Source organism: Oryza glaberrima, chromosome 3 (assembly GCF_000147395.1).
Source record: "Oryza glaberrima chromosome 3, OglaRS2, whole genome shotgun sequence".
Lineage (NCBI taxonomy): Eukaryota > Viridiplantae > Streptophyta > Magnoliopsida > Poales > Poaceae > Oryza > Oryza glaberrima.
Genome location: NC_068328.1, coordinates 14,925,314 through 14,940,694, shown reverse-complemented (window position 1 = coordinate 14,940,694; position 15,381 = coordinate 14,925,314). Strand labels below are relative to the sequence as shown.

The 15,381-nt window shown below is 40.8% G+C and overlaps 3 protein-coding genes across 5 annotated transcripts; all 3 read right to left on the bottom strand.

The window, feature by feature from the left end:
* Positions 1-60: 60 nt before the first annotated feature.
* LOC127767373 (uric acid degradation bifunctional protein TTL) lies at positions 61-3,308 on the bottom strand. Of its 3 annotated transcripts, none has more exons than XM_052292688.1 (6): positions 3,081-3,308; positions 2,889-2,962; positions 2,243-2,300; positions 2,058-2,159; positions 1,588-1,747; positions 61-776 (listed from the first exon to the last, which is right to left on the bottom strand). In XM_052292688.1, exons 1-6 carry the CDS (start codon positions 3,225-3,227, stop codon positions 313-315), a joined length of 1,005 nt encoding a protein of 334 aa, XP_052148648.1. In that variant the 5' UTR covers positions 3,228-3,308; the 3' UTR covers positions 61-312. The 3 variants fall into 3 exon arrangements, with proteins under 3 accessions (XP_052148648.1, XP_052148651.1, XP_052148650.1); XM_052292691.1 differs by having other exon boundaries at positions 61-701; XM_052292690.1 differs by having other exon boundaries at positions 61-716; positions 3,081-3,307.
* An 884-nt stretch (positions 3,309-4,192) lies between these two features.
* On the bottom strand, positions 4,193-6,760 carry LOC127767375 (histone H3.3). Its single transcript, XM_052292693.1, has 5 exons — positions 6,641-6,760; positions 5,140-5,211; positions 4,978-5,054; positions 4,796-4,886; positions 4,193-4,698 (listed from the first exon to the last, which is right to left on the bottom strand). The coding sequence occupies exons 2-5, from the start codon at positions 5,209-5,211 to the stop codon at positions 4,528-4,530; spliced, it is 411 nt and encodes a 136-aa protein (XP_052148653.1). The 5' UTR covers positions 6,641-6,760; the 3' UTR covers positions 4,193-4,527.
* Positions 6,761-9,799: 3,039 nt separating this feature from the next.
* On the bottom strand, positions 9,800-14,474 carry LOC127767374 (cytochrome c oxidase subunit 6b-1-like). Its single transcript, XM_052292692.1, has 5 exons — positions 14,330-14,474; positions 11,699-11,953; positions 11,542-11,624; positions 11,343-11,424; positions 9,800-10,155 (listed from the first exon to the last, which is right to left on the bottom strand). The coding sequence occupies exons 1-5, from the start codon at positions 14,363-14,365 to the stop codon at positions 10,102-10,104; spliced, it is 510 nt and encodes a 169-aa protein (XP_052148652.1). The 5' UTR covers positions 14,366-14,474; the 3' UTR covers positions 9,800-10,101.
* Positions 14,475-15,381: the final 907 nt, after the last annotated feature.

Genomic DNA, 15,381 nt, shown 5'->3' with positions numbered 1-15,381 from the left:
AAAAAATTGGCAAATGAATCAAAAAAGTGGTCATACAGGTAAAGATTGATAAGTGTAATATAATCCATCTACTAAGTGGCATGTGTCGTACCAAACCATGCACTGAAACTTTAGTACTATAGACATCAAGCTTCTGTATACATTTTAGTATATCAAATTTATTCTTGCATCATAATGTCAGTGCACATAAACAGGCAACCCTTGCTACCAAAGCAAACTTGTTTTCCCGACATTTTGCTACCAAGAGGAATATTACACACGAACTTTTCAGATGGAATATGCAGCATCTCGCAGACTTGGGGACAGGCTAACTTAACTGCCACGGTAAGTGGTGAATGAAAAAGGAGAATGCAACAGAGGGACATGGAAATGCTCGGTCGTCTGGTTCTTTTTTATCTCAAATATGATGCTCACATAAGGGAAGAACCCTGAAGGTGCATACTTGCTGGTGTTGAAACTTATGCGGTAGAAACCAGGAGCGACGTTATTGACAATGTCCATCAGTTGACCGCTGCGGCCATCGTTGTTCGTAACCGATGAGCCCAGGGTTGCCCATCCATTGAAATCTTTGTTGTTGAATGATGGGGGTGTTGATGCATCCTTCCACATCTCTAGGTGAACTTCAATTCCTGATGCTGGCGATCCACGAGCGACATCCAAAACATGGGTTGTGATCGGAGGGCGAGTTCGGTTGGAGCTACCTGTAATTTCAGGAGCTTTATTGGCAGAATGCTGGGTGTGAGATCCAAGATGTGCTCCAATAATCCGCATGCGGTCTTTTGAACAGTAAAATGGTAAGAAAGCAGAATAATTATAAAACCATTAGTAGTATGCTACACTTCCACAACACAACATGCGAAGGAAAATAAAGTGATGTTAATTATAACGTACAGGTTAATTGTCGCAGCTAGTTCAACTTTCAAATATTGATGACAAGCGATGCCCAGGAGATGCCTTTCCAGGATACGCTCATTCAGTAAAGTTAGTTCATTACTTATTTACTCCACATATGAATTACTTCATTTCTTGTTTTCAGTTACAGTTTTATATGCCAAGAGATAATACATATAGATAAGAAAATGGATCGGAGGTCAATAGTAAGCAAAGTTGCTGCGTGTAATCATGTCAACACTAGGTTGCTCATTAACATCAGAAAAAAAAGTTTGCAACTACTAATCTATACAGTACTACAGTGCGTTTTTCTGCAAATTAAGTGAACCAAAATACTAGGTGAACTGCATTTCTTTTTTACTTTTTTAGAGTCAGAAAAAATATAGTTCCTTTAGTATTGGATATCAGGACTTATTTCTGAGAAAAAAAATGATGTACTAACCTATGAGGTGCAACCATGACCATGGAAAACATCAAAGTGTAGCCTTCGTCATGGAAAAGACTATATGCGAAAAGCCCAAATATGCACAGCACAGCTGCTCAGTCAAAAAATAAATGTGGGCATGGGAACTACCAATCCAAGAAACTTAATGAGGACCATTGGGATAAGTATATTGGATAGGTACACGGAAAATCCTCGAATATGTTGAATAAAGAGCATGCATTTATTAACAGCAGATAAAACTGTTTCAGTACCTGCTGCTTTATCCGATTGGCTAGTAGGACCTCCAACCGTTGAAGAAGGGGGGGCAACAGGCTCTGATGCAAAAAGCTTTGCAAGACGCAGTTCAGTTATCTTCAGTTCTTCCTGTGCTGCGATCTCAAGTTCAACAATTGGCCTATTTTCATAGCGCCTCTGAAAGAGCAGGATGGTAATAAGATAACTTCAACAATGGAAAGGAAGTCATTATATGAAGCTTAGTTGTATATGAAATGCTTGTCATGCTAAGAAATAGGTTATCCAGCAAACAGTGTCAGAGATAAATTTAACATGTGTATCCCTTAGAAACAGTGTTACTTCCATGGCTCTCATTTTACTGTTATTCCACAGGTCACACAGTTCGTCATTACTCATAGAGAACAATCATCTAAACATACGAGCGCTAGTTAAAAAGAGATAAATAAGCACAGAATACTAATCAGGTAATAGAAGAGCATATCCAGACCTTAAGCTCCGCTAAGACCTCAGGGGCAGTCCTCCCAGACGCGCATATCATGAACACAAACCCAAACTTCTCCCTATACCTGGCATTCCAATCTGCCAACTCCTACAGCAGGTGAAAAGAAGCATATTGAGACTGCAAGTACTGTAAAACATGCAAGAAAATGATGGCAAAGAAAGCTGCAGCACCTGCGCGGTCGAATCAGTGGCAGTTGCAAGCGCTGCTGATTGCTCCTCCTTGCACCACCTAATACCCCCACGAAGCAAATCAAAATTTTCCTACCATGGTACTAGCTTTTAAAGGGCATATACACTCAAATAATGCAAGAGCTCCCAACCACCAATTAAGCACTTTCTACTTGTCCACCCTTGTGTACTTGTTGATGAAAACTACCTGATTCTCTTTATTCATTTGTTTATTGGCTTTGGCTAGTGTGATTTTATATATCAGACTAGACTCGTCTTGAACCACCTTACATTAGTGGCACAATATGTAAGGTTGTAGAGGTCTGTAAATTAAGGTAGTTGTCAACACCATGAACATGTACTATGCTATGCCTCTCTGTATTGTAAGCCAGTACGGGCATTGATAATTCAGATCTCTCTATTCGTCAAAACTGATAACGCCGCAGAGTGAATTTCTCCATAGGATGGATGATTTGAACAAGTTGAGCAAAGCATCTTGGCTGAGGGAGTTTCCTGCTAGGAGCTCTTAAGCAAATCAATCCGCTCTCGGCGACAGACAGTGGAGATCGACAACAAACAAACCCAAAAAGAAAAAAAAAAAACTACTCCACTAAAAAAACTAAAGGAAGAAGGAAAGAGAGGCACCGACTTGGGGGCGGAGGAGGAGGTGGTGCCGATGGCCGGGTGCGCGGCGAAGGCCTCCAGCCACCCGTTGACGTCCACCTACGATCCGATCGGCGGGCCAACAAACCATATCCAGCCATGAGCAGCGAGCATCATCATCATCATCAACCGCGGGGGGATGTGGTGGTTAGAAAGGTAGGAGTATAATAATACCTACCTCGTTGAGCCAGATGCGGCGGGCGGCGAGGAGGGCGTCGGCGAGGGAGGCGAAGGGGGAGGCGGCGGCCAGCGCGGCCGCGAATCGCCGGCTCCCGTTCACGCGCAGCACGTCCTCGACGGGCAGCTGCCCCCGCGTCGTGGCCATCTCGGAATTAGGATCTCTCTCAGCCGGTGATGCGATGCGATGCGAGCTCCGGCCGTACTACTCACTGGTTACTCACTAGTACTCTTATGTGCTGTGCTATATAATTATATTTCTCTCCTCTCTTGGAATTGGAATGAATAAAAGCTGTTTGGTGCAGGGTCCACTGGGACTTGTGGGCTTCTATTCTCAAGGAAATCACGTGTAGGCCCCTTGAATCAAATAAATGAAAAAATGGAGAAATAGAAAAAATATAGGATTTTAACATAAATGTAAGTTTAAAATAGACGATTACAAAACACAGAAAAACGTAGGAATGACTGTTTGATTGGACCACAGGAAAAACACAGGAATTCGAGTAGAAATAAAGACTTAAAAGGATTTTTTCCATGAGATTCTACCTCTTGTTAAAATTCCTCCAAAACTTGTATGGGAAACTTGTATGGGAAGAGAGGTATTCCTAACTTGTATGGGAAGAGGTATTCCATTCCATAGGAATTTCAAATTGTATGGAATATGGCAAGAGGTATTCCATAGGAATTTCATAGGATTTCATAGGGTTCATTCCTTTCATTCAAATGGCTTTGTAGGAAAAATTCCTATAGAAATAAAATCCTCTAAAATTCTTACAAATTTCCTTCCTTCAATTCCTATAAATTTCCTTCCTTCAATTCAAAGGGAGCCGTACTTTCCTCATTTAACAATTTCAAGATATGTTTGTTGTTCGTAAGCAATCGACCACCTCGCACAAAAATGTGTGACTTTGTGAATTTGAATATAACCTCAGCATCCGGCCAAAAAATTCAAAGAATACCACAAAATTTCAAGGGCACCAATAAATACAACATGAATCATCAAAACGGTCTATACCACACAAGATTCTTTGCCCTAGTTAAAACATAGTATAAATTTGAACCTAATCTTTGTGGTACACACAGCCAAAGCCAAGCGAAATTAGCATCACACAATTCACACGAACAGCAACGGAACACTTACATTAACACGGATTAGAGACAGGTGAATTACAATGTAATTGTATCTAGCCATGCACAGTGCCAAAGAGGCAGCACCGCTAGAATAAGACGCAAACGAATCAGACTAACAAAATAAGAGTCACCAGACACTGACAATATGCTGAGTATTTTTGACAGATCCACCAATAAGACGAATACAGCACCATCATGAGAAACATATTGTTCCACAAAATACACCCTACTCAGATTGTTCTTATAAGCAAAAGATTAAACCCACTACTAACACTACGACGCATGCTTCATTTGTCAAAGGAATCGCCGAGGGGAATTTAAGCCCTCTCACCACGAATCCTCCTAGCCAGCTGAATGTCCTTAGGCATGATGGTCACACGCTTGGCATGAATGGCGCACAGGTTGGTGTCCTCGAAGAGACCAACAAGGTATGCCTCCGCAGCCTCCTGGAGGGCAAGGACAGCATGGCTCTGGAAACGCAGATCGGTCTGCAAAACAACAAAGCCAAGTTCAATCGATAAGCCATCACAAACAATCCAAATTTGAAAGCAATCAAATTATGCCATGAACTTTTAAGATACCAACCTTGAAGTCCTGAGCAATTTCCCTAACAAGCCTCTGGAAGGGCAGCTTCCTGATCAAAAGCTCAGTACTCTTCTGGTACTTGCGAATCTCACTGTTTTATAAGCACAATAGTAGCAAAACAAATAAGCAAAAGCATATCAAAGACCACATGGAGGAAACCATCCCAGGAATTTGATACTAACCGGAGGGCAACAGTTCCAGGGCGGTAACGGTGGGGCTTCTTAACTCCTCCAGTGGTGGGAGCAGACTTACGAGCAGCCTGCACAGAGATGGTGATGTAAGACCATCTGTCGAAATCACTCTGTGTTTAACAAAGCAAAAGGCAAGTATGAAAAGAATTATACCTTGGTGGCAAGCTGCTTCCTGGGAGCCTTTCCTCCTGTGGACTTACGAGCGGTCTGCTTGGTACGGGCCATCTATGTTACAAAAAGGAATAACATGTTACAGACAGAATATGCTGTGACAAAAATGTAATAAAATTCTAGAGTGGAAGTAAGCACTTTCTGTAATAACACCACAGAAACAAGTAACAATTCAAAAAAAAACAATATGCTAGAGATTGACCTAAGAAAGCAACATGTTTCTGTCAAAATTTTGTGAGTTCCATTGAAAACATTGATTATGGACACAATTTATTGTTCTTAACCTGATTAACGGATGGCAAAGTAACTATATAAAAAATAGTAAGCAGGAATAACAGCCTATCTCTATAAACAGATTCAAATTGATGGTTTCAAGCAAAGCAACAACTCTACTTACTAATGGATAGAAACCTAAAGAGAACATCTGTAAGTTCCCGACACAGTAAAACATACAATATTGAATTAACTGAACAAACTAATACACAGCACTCTCCTAAATAAAACAAAAATAAGAGTGCCATTATGCCAAAGCAATGTATTATATCAGTCATAGCTTGATTTCTGTACATCCACAAACTAACATTGAAACAGAATGAAGGAGAAATAGACCTTACACTTACAGGTCTAATAACAGAGGATTGAGAGCCTCTGGCACAAGTCATTAAAAATATTGGACAATAACTTATAACCCAACAAATTATAGAAAATGCAGCATAGCTATACCAAGTAAACAATAAACAATTGTACGGAGTATCCATATTAACGCAAGTTGCAATGCAACCCAGGGGAGGTACAAACTAACTACTACACAATGGCATCAGTATAGCTACTATGCTTTTTCAATCATAACATTGCGATATCATCGAGCAGTGACGCCAGATTCATCCGTTCATATCCAGAAAGGGCACGGCAACAATAAAATAGCTAGTCTAAATTCACCCGAGTAAATAATTCGTGCCAATCACATACAGCCGCCACTCGCCTACAAAATCCCAAGGGGAATCCTAAATACAAGTTTACGAGGCGTATCCACTATATCACCAATAAACCCTAATTCCCAAAACGTTGCAGGTAAATTAAAGCTAAACAACCTAAAATTCACCAAGAAACCCTAATTCCCAAAACGTTGCAGGTAAATTAGAGCTAAACAACCTAAAATTCAACGGCAAATCCCATCAGCACTCCAATTACCTAGTCAAAAACTACAGGACTACACAGCCCTAGAATATCAGACGACCAGACCACAACCAAACCAGCAAATCACACGGGGCTGGCATTCACCGGGCGAATCGGCGCAAAAACAAGCAGATCACCCGAGAAAACCCCCCAAATCGCCAAATTCCCCCCACCCCCCAAGCCCTAACCCACCCAATCCCCCAAGCCCCCAACCAACCGACCTCAACGGAGAATCTCAATACCCCGCCGGGGTCGCAGCAAACGAGACGAAAAGAAAGAGAGAGGGAAACTTCGCCGTGATGCTTACCTCTCTCCTCTCGCAAGCGCCGCTCCTCTCTTCACGCTTCGAATCGGGGGAGCGCGAGGAGGAGGAAGAAGAAACCGCAGAAAAATTGCTCAGCCCAGCGGCGGCCTCCTATTTATAGCGAGGAATCCCCCACCCCCCGCCCGGTTGGTATATCCGCCCGCGTGGTCGGACGGCCGAGATCGTCCGCGGGTGTGTTTCCTCCGCCACGATCGGACGGCGGTGGGGGTGGGAGCCGGGGGGTGAGTGACTGCCCGCGGACCGCCAGCGTGGATCCCTGGGCTCTGATTGGTCCGAACTGGCGTGCCGCGGATCGGTGGTCCCACGGATCAGTGAGAGGCGGAGCGTGTCTCTGTGTGTGTGGGTGTCCGTACCGCAACGTGACGGGAGTGTGCGGCTGCGGAGAGGAGGGGGAGAGGTTGGTTGTGGCGTTCCTCTCGCGGGGGCCGTTTGATTTGGTGCGGGGGCCATCCACGTGGCACGATGACGCTGGGGGTGTTCTTTTGCCGCATGTGCTCAACTGCAGTTTTGTCACTCGTCAGCCAGGGAAAACCAAAGGAAAAGGCTATACGTACTAACTTTTTTTTACTAAATTCTTACTAACACTAACACTGATGTGTCATGCTATGAGTGCATCTAGATTTTTTTTAACTTTCATCTACTTAAATCAAACGGTTGAGATGATTGTTAGTAAAAGTTTAGTAAGAAAAATTTAGTACGTGTAGCATTGCTCAAAACCAAAAGGTTAATTCGAGCCATGTCATTATCGATATGCCATTTGGCATAAAAATATCTTTATAATTCATCTATCCGTAACTGCGTCACTGAATTTTAAAAAATTAGAACCGTACTGCCATCACGTTTTCCATTCATTCTCCATGTTCTTTCTTCTCTCTTCCCATCCTTTTGTTTTGTGACAGCGACGGTAGCTATGCAAGCGGCGGCGCGACGGTTGTCGACACAGGGACCCACTGCCCCCATCCCTCCTCCTCCTCCCTCTCCCTCGCAAGTCGCAACATAGTGGCAGCGGAGTAAAAATCGACGAGATTCCCCCAGCACAGCCTCTAGGGTTGGAGGTGGTGGTGGGGGTGGCCAGGACACCAATGGAGCCTACCCCCATCGCCAACCATCACACGGAGGAGCGTTGGGTGGCTATACTTGGAACACATCCCCGGCGACAAGCTTCCACCTGTCAAGCTTGTTTGCTTGCAGTGCCGCTCTCTCTGTCGCCGAACTCCTTGTACTATGTGAGGTCATGCCGCACGGTGCACAGCAAGATATCACCACTCTTCGCGGTGGAGCTCGAGCTCCTCCTCTATAGCAACCACTACTTCATCTCCACGTACGGCAAGGGTTACATGTTCCCATCCCCACTCAGCTACGCTATGTGCTCCTTCTTCGTGTTTGGCTCTGGTGCAACGAAAAGGACATGATGCACCAATGGGGTCCGTGTGCGCATGAGGAAAAGTGTGAAAAACGTGACGGTCGTGGCATGGTTTAAAATTTGTAAAAATTTAGTAACACAGCTACAATGAACGAATTGTAATAATATTTATCTGAAATAATATATTTGTAGTGACATGAATCGAATTAAAAAAAACACTTTAGGGATGATGGGAAGATCTCGTACTCCTATACTAGTATCAATGGCTTTTCAAATTAAAAAGGGAAAAACATGCCAGTGCTACTAATATATACCCCTACGAGGTGTTTTAGTTTTATCTGAAATTAAAGTTTTTTCAATTTTTTTCGAATTTATAAAAGACAATATTACTAGCAGTAAGGATTTCTTTAGAATAAATGCTAGTTATGTTTTTTTATTCCTTCCAATAAATAATATTGTTCTTTTAGTTCTAACAATACTTAGCATGCGTTCGATTCTTCGGTTGGAGGGAGCAACTCTCTTATTTTATGTTAGCAAAGCTACCTGAACCGCTAAAGATGTGTTTTATAAGTTGTTTTAAAAAAAACTAATAGCATCATCGGTTACCCTAATAAGTCAAATGCAAAGCCAAAGCTAAAATTTAAATTTTTAAACTTAATTTTTAAAGTTGATTTTTCTTTTTCAATATTATCTTTTAAATCACGGAGACATATATAAAAGTTGTACCCATAAATTAATTTTTATTTTTTAGTAAACCTTTTTGGCTTATTAAAAATATGGACAACTGATGAATACCTAAATAAATATATTTTTAAGTTGTAATAATTAATATTCAATTAATCATACACTAATGACTTTGTCTCATTTTAAGTGCCATCGGAAAATTCATCCAAAATCTCTCCATAACGCAGCCTCACGAGTATTAACAACACGTATTTGCATGTTTAAAATAGAACGCTATAAAAATATAGCGAACATGGGAAAATATACTATACTGAACACGGGAAAATATAGCAAATGGGAGATCTGAAAACCATGGCTTTATATTCTTTACAACCTAGTGAGGATTAAAGCATGTATATTTCGTATAGGAAGAAAATTTTACTCCAAAAAACTCATATTTTATATTCTTTTTTCAAAGAATTCTTAACTCTAGCGTTTACATTTCGCTGTTGTCTCCATCATAAATGCTAGTACAAATTAATACTACAGAATAGACGTTTCCTAATAGTTCAGATTTATTGTAGTAGTAAGTGTTTCATATGTCCAAAATCCTTACATTTTAGGGTGGGATGGAGGGAGTAGTATTGTAAAACCTAACGTCTCGAAAATTTTCAAAACCATTCTCTACATTTTCATGAGATTGGAGACTATCCCGTGTATCCGATCATCCATCTTACCTGATCTGTCAGTCGGCAAAGAGAGTTGTTTAAACCGAATTAGTCCTTTGGCTTGGTTGGACTGGAGCGTAGGGTTTTAACAAACGCACAAACTTCTACTGCTTCAGAGTAGTCCTGCTGATTAATCCCCACCGTTTCGCATATAGCTAATCTGAAGAGCAAACGGGGGTGCTTTGGCACTCAAAGTAGGTCATCCAAATTTCAGATGACCTGATCAACCTGCTGCTTAGCAACTGGTAGGTGCAACCACACGCACTACCAACACTGCCAAGTTGGCTGAACAATGGTCATACTCAAGTAGAGTGCAAAGTCACTCGCGTCTAATTGCCGTGCACCGCTAACTCCATAGCGTAGACGACAATACATAAACAGAGAAAATAAAGAACTTAAGATTTATGTCAACACATTTTCCCAAGCGAGCAACCACATTATCCTGAGAAAACAGTTATGGAAGATCAGTCAAGGGAGGAAGATCATAGCTGTAATGTGAGTTTCTCAGCAGTGCAGAGGATGATCGTTTAGGTAGAGTCAACAGATGTCATTCTTCAAATCAAAAAAGAAATCTCTTATTTGTAAATCTCTCCAAAAAAAAAGGACGATCCCTCCGATTCTGATAACATGACGCCAGTTACCAACGAAGAGAGCCCGGACAACAACGTATTTCTCCCCTTTGCACATGCTTACAGAGGTCCAGGGAAGGTGCCGTTTTCCCGTTGCTCATTCCAACGCTCAACCTGAAAATCAAACACGTTAATGGTGTTAAGGTGTACAGGATCAAATCATTGAAGTTCTGATTAAATGATAGTGCTATGATCTTGATTAAAGGGTACCCATATCAGCCAAGTAATTGTGGATCCAATTATGCTTTGCATGTGTGCAAGTAGAAAACTTGTATCGATTTGCTTATATTTTAAGCACATGCATAGACCAAGTTGCACAAGCTAGTATGTACCAATAAAGCCAATGTGGAGTAATTAGGCTGAAACATAACATTCACAAAGAAACCATACATATAGATTCACACGTAAATGCAGTTGTGCTAAACACAAGACAATAAGAGCAATCGCTTCAAAGTTGAAAGAAGGATATAGCATTATCTAAAGAAATTATCAGAAGCAACTAAGTGTGTAGCTCAGATATTTCTTGAATATAGATGTACTGAGTCATCAATTGCCTTTGCCATTTGCCGAAGGTAACAATTTAGCACTTAAAATCAGAATCTACTATCGCCATTCAGTCATGTAACCGTGTAGGGCAAAACTGGCCATGACATGAACAGCCATAGGTAGCCATAACAAATCTCGGGAGATAATTAACATATCCAACTAACAAACTTAACAAACCAATATTATGAGGTGACCAAAATTCACTGATCCTTAATAAATTGTGGGTTAATAGCTAAACCAATACAAAGGCAGATTAACTGGGACACCACAAATTTTTAAATAATATTTTAAAAAGTTATTCAAGCAGTGTCGTGTATATCTAAATAATCATTTTAAGAACTATGTGCACATGCATTGCAATGGGAATTCAGAAGTTGGTTTTCTTATAATGGAGAATACTGAATAAATTTTCTGACAATACATGAGATTTGTATAAGGAAAGTTGGCTAAATGGGGAATCACAGGCCGATGGAGGGATGAAGGGCCCACATGTTGCCGCTTCTTTTTTTATGAAAGAAGAGGTGTGAGGATTTGGTTTGGAACCAATCATCAACTTCACCAACTCTAACATTAAAGTAGTTATGGCAACAGTATCACTCTAGGCTGTTATGGTGAAACTGGAGTAGATACAAAAATTGTGATGAGGACCAAAGAATCTCCACAAGTCACATGAGTACCTATTTTACTTACAGGGACAGAAGGAAGAAGAGTTTAAAAGTGCTGAAAGCAATGTTCAAAAAACAGGAGATACATACCCATTCACCTGGGCAAAGAGATCGATAGTATTTTGCAAACTTATCACACTCAGGAGCATCCTCCCCTTTTGCAGCTACGCACCTGATAAATAAGCACATCTTTTGATAATCAAGTCATCAACACAACTAAACCAATGGATTTCTTTCATAACAGTAAACCAACTAATAAACTCAATTCCCTGAAAGAGCATAGTAGTACCTGTGATACTCAACATAGCGTGTGAAACAGTGCCTTGTTTGATTTGTTGTTGGGAAACGGAAATCTGCTGGAGCCGTTTCGATCTGTATATTAAAACATGCTTAGTATAATAATCATTATAACAAATATCCTATCATTTTCTTTTGCAGTAGGAAACCTTAATCTCTGGTTTCTCCTCAGCCTCTTCCTCAGCAGTCTCAGTTGTTTCCTCTGCTGCAGGGTTGGTGTCTTCAACTTCTGACTTGTCAGCAACTTCTTGCACTTCAGAAGTTTCAGGGTTCACTTCCACAGCTGTTGCAGTCTCATCAGCTTGAGGGGTTTCATCATTCGTTACAGCGATACTTTCAGCCTCCTGGGGCTTATCCTCAACTGCCTTTTCAACAGGGGCTTCCTGTGGAGGAAGTGAGTATTCCTGCGAATGAAAGTCAAGTCCAAAAATCATTCTTTCTAGATTGCCAAAGATCAATAGCATAGGGACTAATATATTAAATAGTAATCAGATAATGAAATGGAGAAGTGACCACTTCATTTGAACACCAACAAGCATATATTACTTATTCAAGAAAGATCGCGGGTACAGCTATTGGGAGGTTTTCTTAGTTTGAAAACCTTATTGAATTGTTCAGAGTACAACTGTACAAGTATAATACTCCCTACGTCCCATAATATAAGGGATTTCGAGTTTTTGCTTGCAATGTTTGACCACTCGTCTTATTCAATTTTTTTTTGCAAATATAAAAAACGGAAAGTTGTGCTTAAAGTATTTTAGATAATAAAGTAAGTCACAAAGAAAATAAATAATAATTCTGAAATTTTTTGAATAAGACGAATGGTCAAACAGTGCAAGCAAAAACTCAAAATCCCTTATATTATGGGACGGAGGGAGTAGTGTTTTTTAGGGGTATTGTTGTCTTTTCCCATCTCTCGTACAAAATATATTTTATACGAGAGAGAGGAGAAAAGACCATAATACATTAATACCCTAAAACACACTACGACACTTGTACTCTTAACAAGAATTAGGTCACAACTTCTATGACATGACATGTGATAAACACCTAACTGTCCTTCTAAACTGTTGGACCAAAATATCACATAGTAATCAGATAATGAAATAGAAAAGTGACCACTTCATTTGAACACCAACAAGCATATATGCTGATTCAAGAAAAATCGCAGGAATAGCTATTGGGAGGTTTTCTTGCTTTGAAAACCTTATTGCCTTAGAGTTGTTAAGAGTACTAAGTATACTAGAGTGTGCTTTAGGGGTATTATGGTCCTTTCCCATCTCTTGTACAAAATATATTTAGCACATAAATATATATTGTACAAGAGACAGGAAAATACCAAAATACCCTAGAACACACTATTATACTTACACTCTTAACAAGAATTAAGTCCCATCTTTTATAACATAAGCTATGCTAAACACCTAACTGTCCTAAAATGTTACTTGGTACACACCTATGTTTCCTTCATATTGATAAATTCCTATCGTTAAAACATAGCAATTCACACTCAAACCAATGACCCAGAATTCGTTGATACAAACAAATAACCTCCCCACTTTTTCTAAGCCAATGGCAATGGGTTAGTTCTTCATGCAACATTGTCAGACTTTTCTCCTTTTATTTTGCATTTTCAACTAGAAAAACAGCACAGATATCAAACTACGTAGATTGTATCAAAAAATATCTTGTTGAGAAGTATTAAAGCATACTTTTTGGAACAATTTGGTATTATTAGGAACTTAACTATGGTAGATTACTGTCAGTAAGAAGAAGTTAGAAATCCATTCTGGAAAATAGATGTTTTCGAAGAAGTTTCTAGATATTTACATATTTCCATGCAAGACTAGGTTCTTACAACACAGAAAATATCCAACGTTGGTCTTTTTTTTAATAGATTAGACCAATAGTCATTTTCCATGCAGCAATATCCTAGTCCTACAAGGAAACATGTTTGGAACTTGACACATAGAAACCTCACCTAAAATATCTAATCTCTAGAAAAGTTCCTGCTCCCTGCGTTCCTAAATACTTGACACCGTTGACTGCACTATTCAAGCTCAGAATACTTGGATCACTTGTGTATTGTTCAGTTATGTTAAATGAAAATAATATGGTTACATCTATGATTCAACGTGTTTTAATAACATCATATTGGTTTAAGTATTTAAAAATCTATTGACAAAAAAGTAGTGGTTAATATTGTGACAATGCAGTACACAGTGCCAAATAATTAGAAACGGGGAGAATATACTTTTCAGGTGTTGTAAAAATCCTACCACAAACTACTTACTTTTTTACTACAACGAATCCTTCAATTCCCATCACACATTCAGGTTTTCATCCTGGAACCTACCACATTACTCAAACCTCCACACGCGCAGGGGCCAATCCCCTCCAACCCTGAAGATACAGCACCTAGATGCAAATTTCGAGCCCAATCACCACCCAGCACGAAATTAATCACCATCAGGAGCAACCCAAACCCCAAAATTCCAAACCCATCCAGAAACCCTCCTAATCCTACCTACCTCAAAGGCCTTCCAGTGCCAGGACGAACAAAGCGAAACCTAATCACCGAGCCAACCAACCACCCTATCTCGGTAGAGGAGACGGGGAGACGCGCAGATCTGGGAGGCGACAGCGGCGCCTTAGATCTACCGAATCACCGAACAGTGAAAGGAAAGGAAAGGAGAACACATCGCGCGCGCGCGCGCGCGCGCGCCAGGGGTTACGCACGAGAGGAGGGGGATGGAAGGGGTGGAGGGGATTCCGCTTACCTCGGCGAGCGACGGGGCCTTGGCTTCGGCGGCCATGGCGGCGCGGGGCGCTGCGGTGGTGGCGATGGAAGCTTCTAGAAGTGGCGGCGGCGGCGAGAGAGTGGGAGGAGGGCGACCAGGGAGGCGATAATAAAAGAGTAGTAGTAGTAGTAGTAGTAGTAGAGTTTGGTGGAGACTGCGAGAGGGGGATTGATCGGTTGGTAGGCCTGGGCTGCAAAACTCGGGAGGAGCAAATGGGCCCGGAAATTTTAGTTGGGCCGAAGAAATGGCTAGCGCGTGTCGCTGTGTGGGTATATTGTTTCGGAAAAAATACACCGTACTCTCTCCGTCCCCAAAAAAAAAAAAAAACAAATTATGAATTTTCGTGTTCAACTTTGACTGTCCGTCTTATATGAAATTTTTTTATAATTCGTATTTTTATTGTTGTTAGATGATAAAACATGATTAATATTTTATGCGTGAATTGTCTTTTTATTTTTTTTCAAATAAGACAGACAGTCAAACGTTGGGCACGGAAACCAGGGCTTGTCTTTTTTTGGGACGGAGGGAGTAGGTCCCTTGACTTGTCATCGAGTTACAAAATCGCCCCCCAACCATAAAACCGGATACAACACATCCCCAATTTACAAAACCAGTGCAAACTAGATCCCTCGGCGGTTTTGACTCCGGTTTTATCCGATGTGGCAACTGACTCAACATGGGATCCACGTGAGCCCCACACGTCAGGGTGACCACACCATCATCATCTCTTTCCTCTCCTCTCCCTTCCTCCTCTCTCTCTCTCCCTTTTTAGGAATAAATTTCTAAATTTATCACCAAGTCTGAATTCCATCACTGAATCGTAATTTTTTTGCAGGGAAGGGTAGAAATATATTACTCAATCAAAGTGTCATCACAGACTAATTGTGATATGAAATTACAATTCTCTTCCAACCAAAAATCAGAAACATTTTCAGACTAGGCTGTATTCGCTAGCATATGGCTAACCGCCTAACCCGATTATGGCTTAGAAATATCTGATATGACTCATCTCTACTTCTAAAACCAGTGCA

What these genes read in the sequence shown, in the direction of transcription:
- LOC127767373 (XM_052292688.1), bottom strand. Translation starts at nt 3,227, where the DNA reads ATGGCCACGACGCGGGGGCAGCTGCCCGTCGAGGACGTGCTGCGCGTG. An exon ending in AGGTCTTAGCGGAGCTTAAG is followed by an intron (nt 1,748 to 2,057) that starts GTCTGGATATGC and finishes CTGCTCTTTCAG; the next exon opens with AGGCGCTATGAAAATAGGCC. An exon ending in CCAATCGGATAAAGCAGCAG is followed by an intron (nt 777 to 1,587) that starts GTACTGAAACAG and finishes ACTGTTCAAAAG; the next exon opens with ACCGCATGCGGATTATTGGA.
- LOC127767375 (XM_052292693.1), bottom strand. Translation starts at nt 5,211, where the DNA reads ATGGCCCGTACCAAGCAGACCGCTCGTAAGTCCACAGGAGGAAAGGCT. An exon ending in CCTGGAACTGTTGCCCTCCG is followed by an intron (nt 4,887 to 4,977) that starts GTTAGTATCAAA and finishes CTTATAAAACAG; the next exon opens with TGAGATTCGCAAGTACCAGA. An exon ending in AAATTGCTCAGGACTTCAAG is followed by an intron (nt 4,699 to 4,795) that starts GTTGGTATCTTA and finishes GTTGTTTTGCAG; the next exon opens with ACCGATCTGCGTTTCCAGAG.
- LOC127767374 (XM_052292692.1), bottom strand. Translation starts at nt 14,365, where the DNA reads ATGGCCGCCGAAGCCAAGGCCCCGTCGCTCGCCGAG. An exon ending in AGGAGAAACCAGAGATTAAG is followed by an intron (nt 11,625 to 11,698) that starts GTTTCCTACTGC and finishes TTTAATATACAG; the next exon opens with ATCGAAACGGCTCCAGCAGA. An exon ending in CGCTATGTTGAGTATCACAG is followed by an intron (nt 11,425 to 11,541) that starts GTACTACTATGC and finishes CTTATTTATCAG; the next exon opens with GTGCGTAGCTGCAAAAGGGG.